The sequence below is a fragment of the Triturus cristatus genome, chromosome 4_1, assembly GCF_964204655.1.
Source record: "Triturus cristatus chromosome 4_1, aTriCri1.1, whole genome shotgun sequence".
NCBI lineage: Eukaryota > Metazoa > Chordata > Amphibia > Caudata > Salamandridae > Triturus > Triturus cristatus.
In genome coordinates, this window is record NC_140585.1 from 794,916,854 (window position 1) to 794,935,987 (window position 19,134).

The 19,134-nt window shown below is 45.9% G+C and overlaps 1 protein-coding gene across 1 annotated transcript in view; it reads right to left on the bottom strand.

Moving 5' to 3' along the window:
- Nucleotides 1-201: 201 nt before the first annotated feature.
- Nucleotides 202-19,134, bottom strand: part of METAP2 (methionyl aminopeptidase 2) — a 163,311-nt gene continuing 144,378 nt past the window's right edge. Inside the window, exon 11 of the mRNA XM_085653380.1 lies at nt 202-1,697. Within this exon, the coding sequence (XP_085509506.1) occupies nt 1,445-1,697 (253 nt within the window). The 3' untranslated portion in view covers nt 202-1,444. The remainder of the gene's footprint in view (nt 1,698-19,134) is intronic.

Genomic DNA, 19,134 nt, shown 5'->3' on the forward strand with positions numbered 1-19,134 from the left:
GGCAGCACAAATAATCTGAAGATGGGACCAAGCATTAGGCAAGATAACGCCATCTCAAGACCACATAGAGGTCACATTTGAGACACTTCCCGATCGAAGGCCCGCTTTGGCCTGATAACCTTTTTAAAGAAAAATCACTGATAATATCCAGCCTTGCTAGGCAGAGGGAATGTTCAAAGCATGTGATGCTGTACAAGAATATTGATGCAAAATCCAATTTTTATTAACATATGGACAATAAACAATTTTACTTGAAGGAATTATTAGCCAACAATATGTCCTGTCTGAGGGTCTGCCTTATTCTGATCCATCCACATTAATTATAAGCCTAACATTTAAGCAAAAAAAAAAAAAAAGGGCTTGTGTCCGAATCCCCTTCCGCAGTGCACAGCCATAGATCTTGATGGCTTCCTTCCAGTACTCATCTAGCACACAAAATATTTTTACCTTCTACACCGGGAAGCACCTTTCCATGACTCCTCAAACAATCTTTTCTATCTGCCACCAACCTCTTACTTTGGAAACTCCTTCTGAATAGTCTCTCTTGCACCAACATGCTCACAATCTTGTAAATCTAACATACTTCATAAAGCAGTTGTTTTATGCATCGAAACAAACACTAAAAGTGTTTGAAATGCAAAATTCCACCAAAGGAAAATGCAACAACAGTTATTAGGATGTGATGCATCACAAACCACCTTGCAAAGTGAGCACTGGAATAACAATCTTAGTTTTCTGTAAGACCAGGCACTGCTACGTTCACCAGAAAAGACTAACACGAGATGTCAATGAAACTTACTTTACCTTTTAGAAACTTTAAGTGCTGTTTAAACTATAAACTGGTGTGCAATATAATATCCCACTAACAAAGGTCACAAATGAAATTCTGAAATGAGATCTAGTACACTCCCAAAATAAGACACAAATTTTAAAGCTTTTAATATTTTTATATGAGTAGAACCCTAACCATTTAAATCAACGCACACAAGGTTTAAATGGTTTATACTTTTAGCTCTGAAAATCAAACTTTATTATTTTACAAAATTAATTTCAGGAAATTTAAAAGGCAATTCTATTGAGTGCAGGAATGGTGAGGAGTTGTTTCTGAAAAGCACTCCGGTCAGAATAAGGGTTATAAATGTCAAAAAAATATTTGTTCAATTCTGAATGTTGCAAATGAAATGTTGAACTGCAGCCAATCTCAGAATGCAGCGTTCCCGCATGCTTCCCAAGAATAAAACAAAAATTTAACAGTTGAAGAATAGTTATTTTAAAGGCAGTAACCTTCCCCCACCCATCTTATTAAACAAGATTTGCCTTTGAATAAATTCTTTCTCTGAACGTGGAACACATAGGCCCACGGTTAAGACACGTTGCAAATTAACTCTGGTGTAATGCTTTTTTTTTTTTTGCTTAAAAAAAAATAGCATAAAATAAAGATGGCCTAATAGTCCTCTCCTCTGCTGACAACTTCTTTGCAGGTTGGGCGCAGTAATATGGTATGCTCAAACTGAGCTGTGTAGGAGCCTTTAATGTCACACAGTGGAGGGTATGGGTCCACTATACCCAAGTCACACAGGCTTTTGAGAGCAATTAAGTATTTACTCTCTCCAAGACGATCAAGCCATCTGCGGCAGAATGCAAGGGTGCCAAAGTTTTCGTTGATTACATTTAGCAAGTGTTTTGCTCTTGGAAGTCTGTAATAAATAACAAAAATTGATTATTAGAAGCACAGTAATCAAAAATGACAAGTCAAGTTCATCAATGTGAGATTAACACATTCTCCAAACAATTTGGAATGAACATTGTCCACAATCATGAAGCTATATTTACCAAAGATCCTTTATTTACTATTAGGAGGGATGAGGATGAAAAAGGGAACACATATTTAGTAAAACAAAATAAGTGTACAGATTTACAGGAAGAGTTGGTGAGAATTCAGAAAAAGAGGCAGAGAAAAATGTGTCTAAATGGATTTCCTAGGACAAACGTGATTCTGAGTATCCAAATGCCTTAATTTATTTTCCAACTTTCTTTATTCCTCATTTCAACAGATAAGCGAAGCATCAAACCTACGTTTCACATTATGATACATACTGATATGATACAAAGTAACCAGTACCAATGTGCAAGCTATCTGGAATTTTAAGAGGCAAACATCTGATGGGTTACCTCCTGTGGTGGGGTATGTCTCTTTCAAATAAACTGTACTCTGCCAGGAGATACCTTGTTGCGTGGGTTGTGTAAGAGGACGTTACTATTGGTACAATCTTAAAAAATGAAAGGCTTCGGCCTCTAAGTCTGCAGGTGAAAGGGAGACATTTGCTGGGAAAAAGTTACTCAAGAGACCTTAAGCATGCATGGAATCCAGTTCCAGAAAGATCAGCTGATGCGATTACAATATGATTTACCCAATGTGAAGGATACTTACCTCAACCCCCCTTGCCACCCCCCACACCCCCTCTCCCCTTCAGCCAAAACCACCTTCTCCCAAGACTATTCCATTCAAATTCCCTTACCAGTCACAGCAGGATCAAAATGCTGCTAGTCTAGCACCCAATCAGAACGAGAATGTGTATTCTAAACGGCAGAGTAAAAAAAACAAAAAAACTAAAGGAATGGATTCAAAATGCCTGCTCACTTAAACTCTTCTAAAAAGGCATTCAGATCATGGACAACATTTAAAATGTCAAGTTGTCTTTAGCAAGCATCAGTAAGGCACTTTTAAAAAATTGTGCCATTCACTAGCCAGGCACAGGATTTTCTACACATGCTAGGTTGGTTTTGCATGGATTATTTTGGGAGTGGCAGACTTTTCATGGCTCCACTTTGCCATTCAAGGAGGCTAAGCACTAGCAGGATGTTGGAACAATCATGGATCTTGAAAATGTTGAGCGACTATTCAGGGTCCTATCCTTTACTAATTCCGTGCCCACATCCCATTGTGCAGTTACCTCTAATTCATTTGATGACAGGAAGCTCCCACTAATTTGCGTTTGGAGCTCAGCCTTCAATGCAATCCATGAAGAATCCACTCTGATACAAAATGGAGTGCCATCAAAGAGCATTTACAGCATCTATCACAGCACAGAACCCGAAAATATAAATGTACAAGTGTCTTCCAAGAAACACTGTGAAAATGTGCAAAACAACAAGATCAGTAATATCTTTAGATGCTCCAAACCCAAACTAAGATTAGATTATTTTCTTTCACAAAGGTATAATCAAGCACAGAAATACATAATGCATGCAAATAAGAGTATCCAAGAAGCACTCATTACTTACAGAACAAGTTATTGTGCTGAAAGAGACTTTTGAACTCAGCAGTGCTAACCACTATTGGTTATAATGCATGTTTTGCATGCTTTTCCCTCTAGCCACCAGGGTCTACCAACTGGTTCAATAGCCTACAGAGAAGTGGGTTAAATTTAGTTATAGCACCCACTTCTAGAGGAATCAATTCCTTTCTTAATCAATGCTAGCTAAACAATTGTGAACGTGAGAGTATAACCCATAGCTGCGGTACATATTGCGATACTACTAATTAAAGAATGAACTGTTTCAGTCTTTTACATCAATGCCTTGAAAGGCAAGCTACGTCGGAAGGAGCAAAAATAAACTCTTAGGGTGCACTTCCAGCAGCTCCCATAATCAGTGCCAGGAAAACATCAAACTATACAGAACTTGGATGGTGAAGGCATATGCAAAGATTAAAGAGGGAACTCTTTTCATCAGGTGTTTTGTTAGGGATTGTTCAACTCAGGAGCACTTTTCTCAAGGACCAAGTAGGCAGAACAGAAATGTATTGCGAATGCCCTGCAAAACTAAAGAATGCTATAATCATTTCACATATTGTCCAAATCAAAGAGGTGTTTGGATTCCCACTCACCCCTCATCAGGCTCAATCTCGCTCTGGACAAACCTGGCAGGGTGTATACTATGAGATCACTGGAATTTTAGGGATATATATCAAAGCAGTTAAATTCTAACAGGCCAGCAAAGGCCAGCGAATATTGTGGGTTAGTCTTGAAGACAAAACAGAACAAAATAATTATTTATCTGTAATAGTTTTGCAGCTTGAAGAATTTTCTTGACTCGCATGCTGTGAATTATTCCGCAACAGTCTTTTTGTCAACCAATTGGCTGCATGTCCCACCTTGATGTCAGACGTATGACCCATAAACTGGTCTCAAATTATGTGATCCTGGGCAAGTATTTTAATTCACTGTGGTGCCATTTTCTTCTTTATCACATATGAGAGCACCTTTAAACACACGAGTTCAGAGAATCTGCTGTACAGAAAACTATTTTGTTCAATTTAATAACAAACATTAACTCCATATAGAAAACAAATCTAGCCACAAAGGATACACATGACCGCTGACTTGCCTCTTAATTCAATAACTGCATTGTCATCGGTGCGGGGCAGGAATGTTTCTCAAATCATGTTTAAAAACGATCACTTAATAAATACTTAACTAAAGCATAAAGTAGCAGCACACTCACTTGCATTCAGCAGATTTTACAATGAAATATCCACAGAATGGGTCACTGACATGTGGTTTTAAAACTATATAAAGTACAATGTTTGGAAATAAAGTATCTGCAAATACTTGTCATTTGCACATCACCAAGTAAAGTATTCTGATTGACTTTGCTCCTATCTAAATCTTTGTTTGCATCACACTTCTGAATTACCCAAAAAAGTTATTTCATAATTCCAGTTATATTTTGAAATACTTGTACTATTCATTTACGAGCAGTTTAAATGTTAGAGAAAGAAAACTGGCCTTTTACATCCTTTTGTTTCAAATCCTGGTCAGCTCGCTTGACAAAAACCATTAACTGTGATAAATAAGTGAAAGAAAAGTGAAAACCCTTTTCCTGGAACAGATAGGCAACAACAAGTAAAAAGTCAAACTGACATTTGACCTTTGTCTTTGAGCAGTCAGCAAATGTGTCAAGATAAAAACATGATTTAAAGGCGTCTTAATTGCTCATTCACTTTCTGAATGAACAAAACCCCTGTTTGTTATCTCGCGACTACAAAAGACTTCTTCCAAGACAACAACAAGGTGCAAGCATCCAAGACCAACACCAGATGGCGATCTAATGCACAGTGTACGATCTGCAGCTCATATGCCTCGAACCACCTGTTTCTTCAAGCTTAAGTTTACTCGCCAGCAAGGTCGAGTAAGTGCTAAAAATAGCTCGACCTGATAAAATCTCACTCGGAATTGCGAGTGGGCTTGTGGATTTTTCGAGGCCGGAGTAACTATTTCATTTTGAATCATGAATCTTTTCTGGATTCATATGCTGTGCACTGCCTTTGTAGTGGTATTCTGTCCTCTTGGGAGGTCAGGTTACAATCAGTTTGTGTTTAGAACTTTTTTCAACTACGGTTCTTCGTTTGTTTGCTTGCTTTGACACCAACACAATAGTTTTTGCCGGAGGAGGTTCATATGGCCAGCTTACACAGGTCAGTAATGGAGACATTGGCGATGAAAAGAAGTGTTGCTCCATTCTCCCATGTGGAGTGTGCTTGTGTTTTTTCATCCAAGGAAATTCCTCATACTGTATGGCATCACTGTATTGTCGGTGTTATCCATCTTGCTATAGTTCCTTTGCTTATAGGTGAGCCTTTTGTAACTTGTGTGAAGAAAAGAAAAAAATTATTATCTTTCCCAATTGCCTTTGTTTTCTGAATGTAGTACATGACTGCTATTTTGACGTCTAGTGTATGCAGAACCAGCTCAGCTCAAGACATTATCTGTTAGAAAAAAAACTGGTAGCTGTATGGCTTGATTGACGTGGAAGGATGATGCAACCTTTAGAAGGAACTGTGAATTTGCATCACCACTCTGTCCTTGTGAATTTGAAGGTAAGGTTCTTTCATAGTGAGGGTTTGGCGCTCGCTAACAACTAAAGTATGCGATTACTGATATGAGAGTCTTCTTAGGTTAGGAATTTTAGTCCTGTGCAACAGCTCGAAGTGCAGTTGTATAAGATGGGTGAGTACTATATTAAGGTTCCACTTTAGTTTGAACCTTGGTGGTGTCAATCTTTTTGCACATTCCAAAAATATATTTTATTTACTAGTGTTTGTCCGTATACGATATTGCAACTAGATAATGTGCGCAGAGTCCAGGGGTTTCCCAAAAGTGTATAGAGCTCAATGCAAAACTTAAAGTGCTTTATTAGTGGTAGTGTGGGCGAGCAGCCTTAGGCCTAACACAGGGGAGTGCAAGACATTTATTGCACAACAGTGATCAATAATGGACACACGACTCAAGGAGATCCAGACCAATTTTATAAAAGTATACTTTGTACTTTATTTTAAGACCCTGGTCTTCGTAATCGGGTAAGTACACTTTTAATTGAAAATACTTTTCACTTTGAAAAATCAACTTTTTCACACACAGTCCAATGTTATCCTATGGGGAAAACAATATTGCGGTTACGATCCCAGTCTTCAGAGCCAAAAATCAGCAAGGGCCAGGAGTCAGGTGAGTACCAAAACTGCCCCACCAGTGGGACAGGGGCGGTCGGGTGCAGAGGTCAAAATCAAAGTTCGACCTAATGCTTTCCAATGGAGACAAGGTGGCGCATGGAGCCACACTGCTGGCAGGTAAGTAAATTGGTTGCAGGGGCCAAGCTTTGGGGGTTAGCACAAGCACAGAGGGGGGCCACAAACCAGCACCAAACATACACCACCAGTGGCACAGGGGCGGACGGTGTGGGGTGCAAATTCGACATCGGGCACCCAATGCTTTTCAATGGGGATTCTTCTTTTGGCAAAGAGGCTGCAGGCGAGGCACCGGAGGTTGCAGGAGGAAGATCGACAGCAGAGGTAAGTTGAGCTGTAGGGGGTCGTAGAGGCACCATCTGTTTAGCTCAGCAAGGCCCAGGAGCTTCGGTTGCAGGGGTGCATTTCGACTTCACGGTTAGGGGGAGCCTCTGGATTCACACTGCAGGTGCAGTCGCGGAGGGTAGGGAAGGTCAGCCAACGCTCAACAAGATTTCAGGATCATCAGGGAGACTTCACTGCACAGGTAAGCCACTCAGACTCGAGCCGTGGGCATTGGGTGCAGAGTGGGCTGGGGATCCCGATCCGCCTGGATCCGGAGTCTTTGGAGTCCGTTTCTTCTGGACAGGTCTGTTGGCCACAGGAGATTGGAGTCTTTGGTGAAGGCCACAGTCCTCCCAGGGGTTTCAGAGTTAGCTGTTGTGAGACATGTTGCAGGGTTGTTGAAGCAGGAGAAAGGCCGGTAGGGCTGGGGCCAAGGCAGTTGTCTTCTGCTGCAGGGTGTATTTTTTCTTAGGTCATCGCAGATCTGAGCGTCAGGTCTGGGGGAGCCACCTAAATACTAAATTTAGGAGGAGGTAGGGCCAATGGGCACATGAACTGGGGTGACTACACCCTCTATTATGCCACCTTCCTGTGGGAGGGGGCATAGAGCTAGCACTGATTGGAGGGGTCCCCCCATCTTCATGATGGTGGGGACTGAAAGTTGTGCTTCCCCTCACTTCCCACACCTTTGGGGTTCCCCCTTCAAGCAATGGCCCATCCTGGTGGAGGAGGCATGACACCTCTGCCCATGATTTGCATTATTTCTGTTCCCAGAGAGCAGGGGCTATCTATCCAGGGGTTCAAAAACATGTCTGGTGGTGGCTGGCTGCCTACAGCCAGTCAGAGACCACACCAGGGGTGGCAGGGATTCAGGGGGCACCCGAGGTGCCCTCTGGGTTCATTGTACAATAAATCCCACACTGGAATCAGTGGGGATTTATTTTAAGGAGTAGTTTGGTACCAAACACTCCTGTGTTCAGCAAAGATATCACGGTGATGTGGAACTCGAATTATCGAGGTCCCAGCCCTAGACTCTCTGTGGCTTCACTGGCACTTACAATATTAGGAAATGGGGTATGTGAGCTCTGTCATAATAGGGCTTTAGGCGGTGGACATGTATTACCCTTTTGGGGTGTTTGCAACTGTCAAGGTCCACCAGATAGGTGACCTCCCCTTTTCATTCAAGGACAGGGTAGGGCACACTCCACTTGTCTTGGAGGGCCCTAGAGGTCATAGGCTCCCATACCAATGCCTTCTGCCCTGGTTGCAGTGCTACCAAAGCAGCCTTTTGGTCATGCCACTGCTTCTGCAGTTCTTGGCTGGCCTAAACGTTTTGGCTTGCTTTCTCCATGCACTCGACCATCCTGGAACAAAGGCCAAGCACATTGTTAACTACGTCTTGTTTTGCTGCTGAGTTTTTCAGGGAGCCCACCAATCATACATTTCAATGTCTGTTTCAATCTTTCCACAAGACCAGTGGTTTGTGGATGATAGGGTGTGGTTAATCTGTAGTCCACTCCACACTCTTCCCACATGTGTTTTAGGTATGCAGACATGAAGTTTGTACCTCTGTCTGACACCACCTCCTTTGGGAAACCAACCCTGGTAAATACACCAAGTAGGGCTTTTGTCACCACTGGAGCAGTGGTGGCCCTTAAGGAATAGCTTCAGGATACCTAGTGGCATGATCCACTACCCCCAAAATATATTTGTTCCCTGACGCTGTTGGAGGACCCAGAGGGCCAAGAACCTCGACCCCTACCCTGTCAAAGGGTACCCCAACCACTAAAAGTGGAATTAAGGGAGCCTTTTGGTGGCCTTCTGCCTTGCCACAGGCTTGACAAAAGTCCTTCACCTTATGAGACATCCCTGGACAGTAGAAGTGGTTGACTAACCCTCTCCAAGTTTTATCCTGGGCAAGGTGCTCAGCTAAGGGGATATCATGGGCCAAAGTAAGGCAAAACTCTCCAAAACTCTGAGGCACTACCACTCTACTGGTTGCACCAGGTTTGAGGTGTTCGACTTCAGTATCGAGGAGCCCATCCTATTAATAGACCGTGGGTGCCCCTGATACCAGTCTTTTCCTGTGCAGCAGCTTGCTGCCTCAGGCTTTCAAGAGTGGGGCAGGTTTCTTGTCCCTGGCACAGATCCATCCTAGAGGGTCCCCCTGGGCCCAAGAGATCTGCCTGGTAAGGCCCAATCTCTTCAGGCTCAGTTCCCTCTGGGAATACAAAGTCCTCTTCCTCGAAAGAGGGGTCTGACTTGGGATCTGTTTAGAAGCTGGTCCCCCAGCCTTCTTGCCCTTTCTCTTGGAGGGTTGGTCCATTCTTCCAGGATCCAGCATCTCTTTTTCAATCCGAGCCCTGCTCTGTGCTCTGGTTGTAATACAACCCCATCCTGAGAGACCAACCATGCTGGCATGGGTCCTCAGTTCGACTTCAGTCCGAGAAGAAGTCCCCAAGTCATTTCCAAGCAGACAATCTACAGGAACATCGAGGGGACACAACCACCTCTTTCATGTCCAACTACTCCCTCCCAGTCCACAGTGACCATAGCCATAGGATGGACTCTGGTGACATTGTTAGCACTGGTGACTGGATAGGACCTTCCAATCAGGTACTGATCTGAGTGAACTAGATGCTGGGTCACCACTGTGACCCTAGCACCAGTATCCCTCAATGCCTTTATCCTGGACCCATTAGTCTTGGGAAACTGCCTCTATTTTTCATGTTATCTGGCCAAGCAGCACAGACTAAGTCTACCTCTCTCTCAAAGACTAATGTTGCCTCAGTGGGGTTACTGACATGGTCAGGCCACACCTGGGATCCCATCTGAATGTTAGCTACTGCAGGTGGGCAAGAGGCATGTTTCTTTGTTTTACAGCAAAGGTCTCCAGTTCGGCGTCCTAGTGCTTTAGAATCAGGACACCAAGTCTTGTTGAGATCCCAGTTCTTACCCTGCTCCCTCCCTTAGACTGTGAAGAGACTCTGGGCCAACCCTCCTGAGCAGGTTTTGGAGGCTTGTATAAGACTCTTGATTATTTTTAGGGTTACACTCTTTCCTTGGGGGTAGGGGAGGAGGGAGTGACCTCTTTCCTTTGGTGTCCCCCACCAGTGTTAGTTTTGGTGACCCTTGTTTTCATCCAGTGGTCTGCCTTCTTTCCGCATTCTTGAGGAGAAAGTGGACCTAGGTCTATCAGGAATTGATGTAGTTTCTCTCGGTGACAATTACTTAAAAGGTGCTCCTTCATAACCAAATTATACAACCCTTCATAATCATGTGCATTGTTACCACTCAACCAACCTCCCAGTGTTTTCATGAAGTAATATACAAAATCTACCCAGAATTGGCCTTGGGTTTTCTTGGCCTCCCTGAACTTGATCCTTTATTCCCCAGCGCTGAATCCAAAGTCCTGAATCAGGGTACCCTTCATGAGATCATAGGATGTAGCATCTTTCTCATTGAGTGTCAGGAGTCTATCCCTGCACTTTGATGAGAAAATTTCCCACAGGGTAGCTGTCCACAGCTTCCTGTGGACCGGTCTACTAAGACAGGCTCTCTCAAAACTAGGAACCACTTAGTGATATCATCACCCTCAAAATATTGAGGGACAATCCCTTTGGGGATTTTGGAGTCTGCAGAATCTGCCTCCCTATTTATTATTTTGTCATCACCAGAGATGGGTCCTAAGCCCATCTCAGCTCTTTCCTTTCCTATGGCTAGGAGTTTAGCTTCTAGTTATTGTAAGAAACTGGCTCTATATATACTGCACCAAAGTGAGGTACAGTGTGTAGAGTCCAAGGGTCTCCAGAGGTTAAAGTTAGATAGAACCTTACTCTCTAAAGTGGTAGCTTGGTCGAGCAGTAAGGCAGTATCAGAGGAAGTGTTAAGCATTTGCTGTACACACTCAGTCAGCAAATGAATTCACACACACAAGAACTGAACTCTGGGGCATTTGTTTTGTATAAAAAATATACTGTTTTATTTCTACAACCAAGCAAGCCTGGCACAGGTAAGCATAAAAATACTTTTCAGTAGTAAATTACTTGTATGAATACAGTTCAAAATTGCAGTATAACTTGTACTGGTTTTGGTTACAGTTTTAAGTAAGCAGTTTGCAACACATTGCAGGTATAGTACATTCGAATGAATGGGCTTTTTAAGTAAAATGCAGTTAATTACTTTTCAGATTACTTTTACTAACACAGGGCTGGATCCTAGATTCAGCCTGGGACATTTCCTGAAAACCGGTGAGTAAATGCGTTTTAGTTAGAGGTACGATTTTTAAAGAATATTATTGCATTTCAAAAGTTGACACTTAGAAACTTTTTCACATAGAACCACCAATGTTATCCTAAGGGAGGAAATTCACTTAGCAGGTAAGTTATGTTAACGATACTTTTTCTTACTCAGTGCTGGATACCTAGATTCAGCACTGGGACATTTTCTGAAAACAGTTGAGAAAATGCGTTTGTTATTCGGCTGATTTTTAAGGAATATTTGTAGTTTTCAAAAGTCGACACGGAGAAAAAGTGTCAATGTTATTCTATGAGGAAAAAGAGGTTATCGGTTTCCAGGTAGGTAATCGGTCTTTGTAATTAGGGTCCTGGGGTTAGACTCGGGTCTCCCAGGGTCAGTGATGCACTGTTATTGCACCCTCAGAGGCACTCGGGCGGCCGGGTGCAGAGTGTTGAGGCCCAATGTTATCCTATGGAGGATAGGGGGGACTCCAGTTGGTGGCTGCTGGCAAGCAGGCCACGGGGTTGTGGGAGCAAAGCTCCTAGGGTTTAGCTCAGGGCAAGTTGGGGACCAGGTTAGCACCAAAGGGGCACCCTCAGCGGCGCTAGTGCGGCCGGGTGCAGGGTGCTGTTTTGAGGTCAGGTGTCCTGTTGATTTCAAATTGAGATCCTCTGGGACAAAGAAACACTGCAGGCTCGGGGACGAGGATCTTCCAGGTGTGACCACCACTTCGAGGGGTAAGTTGGGAAGTTGAGGGTTGGTTAGGCACCGCTGGGTTGGGCACACAAGGCCGCAGGAAGTCGGGTGCAGGGGTGCCTTGGGATGTCGGATTTTCTTACCCGCTCTGGTCGCGGTAGAAGGTCCTCTGGATTGAGGCTGCAGGCGTCGTCTGGAGACAGGTCAGGAGTTGCCGGATCTTGGGTCAGGATCGCTGGGGGTACCTCCTCGTGGTATTTTTCAACTCTAGCTCGGGCCGGGTTCGGCGGGTGCAGAGTGGGCTGGATTCACTGTTCCTGGCTGGCACCAGAAGCTGCAGTTCAAACATGTCCTGTGTTCACAGGAGAAACCGCTTGGAAAGTGAAGGCAGGCAGGTCCTCTGGCTGGACATGCCGGTGTTTTGCAGGAGCAGGTTCGAGAAGAGACAGGCCTGTAGGGCTGGGGCCAAGTCAGTAGGCGTCGTCCTCTTGTTAGCTCTGCACGGCTCTTCGTCCTGCTTATATTCTTTTCTTGTTGTTGCTGGATCTGAGGAAGGAAGGTTCAGGGTGCCCCTAAATACTAAATTTAGGGGTGTTACAGGTAGGTAAAGGGCAGGGACCAATGGGTCCCTTCCCTGGGGTGGGTACACCCCTATTCTGCCAGTGGAAGGGGGGCAGGAGCCTGTCCCTGGTTGGCTGGGTCCCCCATCCTCAACCTCGCATCCCCCATCTTAGGGGTGGAGTTGGCAGAGGTGGGCACACCTCTCTTCCTCACTTTGTTTTTCCCGCTGGGTCTCCCGCCCAAAGTGGGGGGTAGAACCAGTGGGGACCAGATGCTGAAAGAAGCAAATGGTCTGGAGAGGCTCACAAAGGCGGCATGCTTTTGAAGCTTCTCCTTTGTGAACCCTGCCCATCCTGGGGGAGGAGGCTTGGCAATGTTTCAGGCCCCCAGAGAGCAGCAAGCTCTCGACCCAGGGGTCCAGAAACATGTCTGGTGGTGGCAGCCTAGGCAGCAACTCAGTCAGGTAACTGGGAGTTGGTTGAGTTTCAGGGGGCATCTCTAAGATGCCCTCTGTCGTGCATTTTACATTAAATCCCACACTGGCATCAATGTCGGTTAATGTGCAGAGAAGTTAGATACCAAACTTCTCAGTCTTCAGTGTAGCCATTATGGTGCTGTGGAGTTCGTAATGACAAACTCTCAGCACCATATACCCTTAATGGCAACACTGCACTTACAGGGCCCAGGAATGGTCTTGGGTACAGGGCATATGCACCTGTACCCTCACCACTGGCATAGGGCACCCAGCTAGAGGGGTGATTGATGTATGTCAGGGCAGTTGTTTGTGGGCATGGCACACAGGGAGGTGTGCCATGTCGACTCTTTGTTTTGTTCTGCACCAAGACACTAAGCCTGCAAAGGCAATGTGTGTGTGTCTGGGTACAGGGCCTCTAAGAGTGGCACAATAAGTGCTGCGGCCCTTAGGGCGCCTTCTCTGGTCACAGTGCCCTGGGTACCTATGGTACCATTTACCAGGGGCTGACATGTGGCCAGAGATGCCAATTGGGTTTAGGCTTCAATTCAGTTTTAGGGAAGGAACACAGGCCCTGGGTGCCCGATTGGCAGGAGCCCAGGGCACACTCAGTCAAAGCACATCAGCAATTCAGCAAAATATGGGGGCATGCCATGCAAGAAAGAGGGTACTTTCTCACAGTTATCCTCCTTGACCGTTTCTGAAGATCTGCATCTTCAGTACCTGCTTCATCTGGTACACTACTGGGGTCAAAACCACCAGAAGTGCTGCTTTCTGAGGGGGTAGTGCAGTGGCGGCTGGTGTATTTTCAAAGTGGTAGGGCAAAAACATTTGTACCAGAGTATAATGAGCGACCGAGCAAAGCGTGAGAGCCCGAAGTGCAAAAGGAGGGTGTGTAGTGGAAGGGGTTTGAGAGGGATGATTCACCTGCAAAAAGTCTTTTTTTTTTTTAATGGATTCAAATCGAAGCTTTTACGCCACATATTTACTGCACATTGTTGAAACAAGGGGATCTAAATATAGCATTTTAAAGCACAAGTGTGAAGAAAACATTAGAAACAAATCAAACATGTGCCCAATCCTCAAACTGGTCTCCTTGCAAAATGACCCCAAGCCAAGATTCCATGTGTGCAGTGCGGCTACTGTATGACACGAGGGAAGGCAGGGTGAACAGACCAAAAGTCAGTGGCCAGATCAGTGCCTCCGATACGCTGGTAGGGTTGGGATGGTGTCAATCATATGTGAGATCTGTGCCTTCGACAGGCTGGCAGGGCTGATATAGTGCCAGTCATATGTCAGATGAGTGCCTTTGACAGTCCGATAGCCCGGGCAGGTTCAGCTCCTTTGTTTACTTCATACAGTGTCAGATTTACTGAGGATGCAGTCCTGACTTGCTCTCCCAATCCTTGGGTTGGGGCAGTAGTTATTTTAAAGAACCTGCCTGGTCCAAACATTGCTCTGCCCTATACCAACCCTTTAGAGGTTTTGAGCCTGGCACCTCCCTCATGAGCTCAGGTGGGTAGCCACCCTAGTGAACCCGAGAAGCGTCTGGGAAAAATGGGGGCGATGCAGCCTTTCCTTTGTACTGTTTTTTTAAATTCTTGGTACTTTAGTTAATGCTTTCTGGATTATGTCCCGATGGTGCGGCATAGGGTAGGCTGCGATGGGTCTGACAGGCCCAGCAGGTAAGGGTACTGCAAAGGAGGAGCCTAGGATCGCCCTAGGACCACATGTGGTCGCAATGCATTTGTGAACATGGTGTGTGCAGCAGTGTGCAAGCAAAGGCGTGTAGCAGCCAAGCTCAAACTGCGAGATTGATTGACACAGTCTTAAGATGTTTTCTGGCTCAAATGCCGAAAAACCAGTAAACACGCCTGCAGTGAGGTGAGCCAGGAGTGAACCAACATGTCTGTCCAGGCCCTGTCCTATAAGGTGCATGCCAGTTAGTCTGAGCTGGTGCGTGTGAGGGATGGTGTCTTTTTGTAGGAAGGAGGCTCTGTATATACTATACCACAATGAGGTATAGCGTGCACAGAGTACAGTGGAACCCCAAAGGTAGGCAGAGGAAAATGTAGATAGCACTTTACTCTCTATTTGTGGTAGTGTGGGCGAGAAGTAAGGCTTTATCAGAGAGTACTGTTAAGCATTTGTTGTACACACTCAGACAGCAAAAGATGTCAAACACTCAAAGACTGAACTCAGACCAATTTGTTTGTATCAAAATATTATTAAGATATTTTATTTCTTAGAACCAAGCCAAGCCTGGAGCAGGTAAGTGAAATAATACTTTGAAAATCTTATGCAATGTTTTACAGTTGAATGCAGGTTAAAATGCAGTTGGTTGAATTACAGGTAAGAAAATATTTCAAAATTACTTTTCAGATTACTTTGTACGTTTTTTGAAGATTACTGTGTGTGTGTCGGGGTACAGTGCCTCTTACGGGGGCACAATAAGTGCTGCAGCCCTTAGGGTCCTTCTCTGGTCACAGTGCCCTGGGTACCTAGGGTACCATTTACTGGGGGGGGGGGTAGGACATGTGGCCAGAGATGCCAATTGGGTTTTGGTTTCAATACAGTTTTAGGGAAGGAACAGAGACCCTGGGCACCTGATTGGCAGGAGCCCAGGGCACACTCAGTGAAAGTACATCAGCAATTCAGCAAAAAGTGGGGGCATACCATGCAAGAAAGATGGCACTTTCTCGCAGGTGGTAATACCGAGCATAGAGTGCAGGGGTTCCCCAAAAGTGTACAGTGCTCAATGCAAAACCCAGAGTGCTCTATTAGTGGTAGAATGGGCGAGCAGCCTTAGGCCTCACACAGGGGTGTAGGACATTTATTGCACAACAGTGACCAATAATGGACACAAGACTCATGAAGGCGATCCAGACCAAATTTTTAGATGCATACTTTGTTTGTACTTTATTTCAAGACCCAGGTCTTCGTAATGAGGTAAGTCAGTTTGTAATTAAAAATACTTTTCACTTTTAAAAATCGACACTTAAAAACTTTCACACAGTCCAATGTTATCCAACGGGGCAAAAAAAATTGCGGTTAAACAGGTAAGTATTTAACTTACAATTCCAGGCTTCTGAGCCAAAAGTTGGAAAGGACTGGAGCCACACTGCTGGCAGGTAGGTAAATCGGTTGCAGGGGCCAAGCTTTGGGGGTTAGCAGAAGCACAGAGGGGTTTGGGGGGTTGGGGGGGGGGGGGGGGGGGGGAGGGGAGGCTGCACAAAGCAGCACCAAACATACACCAACAGGAGCACAGGGGTGGCCGGGTGTAGAGTTAAAATTCGACGCCGAGAGCCCAAAGCTTTTCAATGGGGATCCTTCTTTCGGCAAGGGGCTACAGGCATGGCACTGGAGGTTGCAGGAGGAAGACAGGGGCTTTGGGTGCAGGGGTGCCTTTCAACGTCGGAGTCTTCTTACCGGAACCGGTCGGGGGAGCCTTTGGATTCACACTGCAGGCGCCGTCGTGGAGGGTAGTGAGGTCCGCCAACCCTGGTCATGATCGCCATGGAGACTTCACTGCACAAGTGAGCCACTCGGGCCGTGGGCGTCAGGTGCAGGGGGCTGGGGACACCGATTCGCCTGTCTCAGGAGCGGTTTCTTCTGGACAGGTCCGCTACCCACGGGAGATTGGAGTCTTTGTTGAAGGCCACAGTCCTCCCAGGGGTTTCAGAGGTCACTGTTGGGAGAAAGGTCACAGGGTCCTCGAAGCAGGAGACAGGCCGGTAGGGCTGGAGCCAAGGCAGTGGTCTTCTGATGCAGGGTGTCTTCTTTCTTCTTAGGTCATTGCAGATCTGTGTCTCCTGTCTGGAGGAGCCACCTAAATACTACATTTAGGAGGAGTAGTAGGTAGGGCCAATGGGCACCTTACCTGGGGTGACTACACCCTCTATTTTGCCACCCTTCTATAGGATGGGGCATAGACCTAGACCTGATCGGATGAGTTTCCCCATCTTCAAGATGGAAGGGACTGAAAGTTGTGCTTCACCCACCTTAGGTGTGTAGTTGGCAGAGGTGGGCACATCTATCTTTTTTAAATTTTCCCACTGGTTTTCTTGCCTAAAGTGGGGGGTGTGAACCAAGGGCTGTCATCTGCTGCTACCTGCAGAGGCTGCACTTCTCATTAAAAAATTGGCAGGCTTTGAAGCTTCCCTCTTCAAGCAATGGCCCATCCTCTGCCCAGGATGTGTATTGTTTCTGGTTCCCAGAGAGCAGGGTCTCTCTACCCAGGGGTCCAGAAAAACGTCTGGTGGTGGCTCGCTGCCTACAGCCGGTCAGAGATCACACCAGGGTTGACAGGGAGTCAGGGTGCACCTCCAAGGTGCCCTCTGGGTACATGGTACGATAAATCCCATACTGGCATCAGCAGGGATTTATTGAAAGGAGTAGTTTGGTACCAAACTCTCCTGTATTCAGTGAAGCCATCATGGTGCTGTGGAACTCGAGTTGTCGAGCTCCCAGCTCATGTACTCTGTGGCTTCACTGGCACCTACAGTATTAGGGAATGGGGCCCAATATTGTAGGGGCATATCTGCTCATGCCTTCAACTGTAGTATAGTGGACCCTGCCTTAGGGCTGTGAGACCTGCTTCGGGGGGGGGGGGGGGGGGGGGGGGTAGGCACGTACCTATGCGGTCAGGCAGTGGTAGCTGGCTTGGCACCCAGGCAGGGTGACATGTCGACTTTGTTTTCTCCCTCACAGAGGCATCCAGGCTGCAAGGGCAGTGGCATGGTCCCAATGAGGGGTCCCAACGGACCCTCTTCAGCCCCCAGGCCCTAGGTACCCAGGATACCATTTACTAGGGACTTGCAGTGGGCAGAAGTACCAATTGGGGGTTTTAGGGAAGAAGCACTGGTACAGGGGACCTGATTGGCAGGGACCCTGTGCACTACATTTGAAATCACATCAAAACCAGGCAAAAAGTGGGCTAACCATGCAAAAGAGGCACTTTCTCACAGTGAGGCATAAAATAAACCCTCATCTTGAGTAGATAAGTGAGGTACTTTCTATTCTTGGGATTTATAAAGCGCATGGCTACCCAACGGGCCTCCCAGTGCTGGTAAACATCGGCTTTTGGTGTTAGTTGCCTGCTTAATGCTAGAATATATAGGTTTGGAGTTGCTTCCTGAAGCTAACTTCGAAGCGGTCCAGCCTGATGTGGACAGGAAGCGTGTTCCATAGTTTGGAGGCTAGAAATGTGAAGGAACTCCCCCCATCTCTAGCTTTCTTGACCTTAGAGACAAATGGTAGTTTTTGACTTTCCAATCATAAGTTACGTTTCAGCACATGGGGGGAGTTACGAGAAGTTGGATGAACTGGGGGCCTTTTTTTATACATGGCACAATGGCCAAAACAGAGATTTAACTGTATCCTCTTTTGGATTGGCAGCCAATGAAGCACTGCAGGAGCGGGGACCACGGATGTTCTTTTGGGAATATCAAAAATGATACGTGCCTCTGCATTCTGTACTACTTGGAGCCGGCTTGTTATGTATTTGAGACTGCCTAGGTACAGGGAATTAGCACAATCCAAATGTGCTTAGACACTGAACTATCACTCTACGTGTAGGTGCTGGGACCCAATTTAGTATTTTTCTTAGGAGGCGAAGAAGTCCAAACCAGCAAGCCGCTAACTTTTTGGCCTGGGCTTCCAGGGATAGTCTTTTATCTATCTAAAACCTTAGACCAGCAGTTCCCAAACTGTGCGCCGCGGCACCCCGGTGCGCCGTTGTGAGTAGCCAGGGGCGCCACACACGATGTGGGAAATTGCAGCCGCAGCGCATCATGCAGGGGGTTATGGGGATTGAAATGCCACCTACAAAATCAGCGCACTGCCGCCATACGCATACGTGCTTTCAGAGGCGTAGTCTCGGCACTGGCATACGCAGCTCTGAGCGTTTGAGACGCGTTGTTGCTGCCTGTCGTGTTCGGCCGTGCCTCGTGGGAGCCTCTTCACAGGGAAATCGGTAAGTGAAGTTATTGAGGTGTTCGCGTGTCCCATAAAGAGGTTTATTGCTCGACAGAAAACATTCCAGGCGATCGGTGCTTCGGGATGCTCTCTGACCGGCCAGCTCCCGTCGCCTGGTAATGGGGGCTTAATCTGGCCCAAACAAGGCCTGAGTTATAGAAACATCACGGTGGACAAATGTCCACCTTTCCAGTCAGCCGATAGATTTTGAGTTTAATGAGGGATAAATCAAGTGCCGTTTACATGCACTTTTTTCTTAGTAAATAAAAAGTATAATTCTTATCCTACATCGCACTGTGGTATCCAGAATGTTATATTTGTAGTCTTAAATTACTGACGA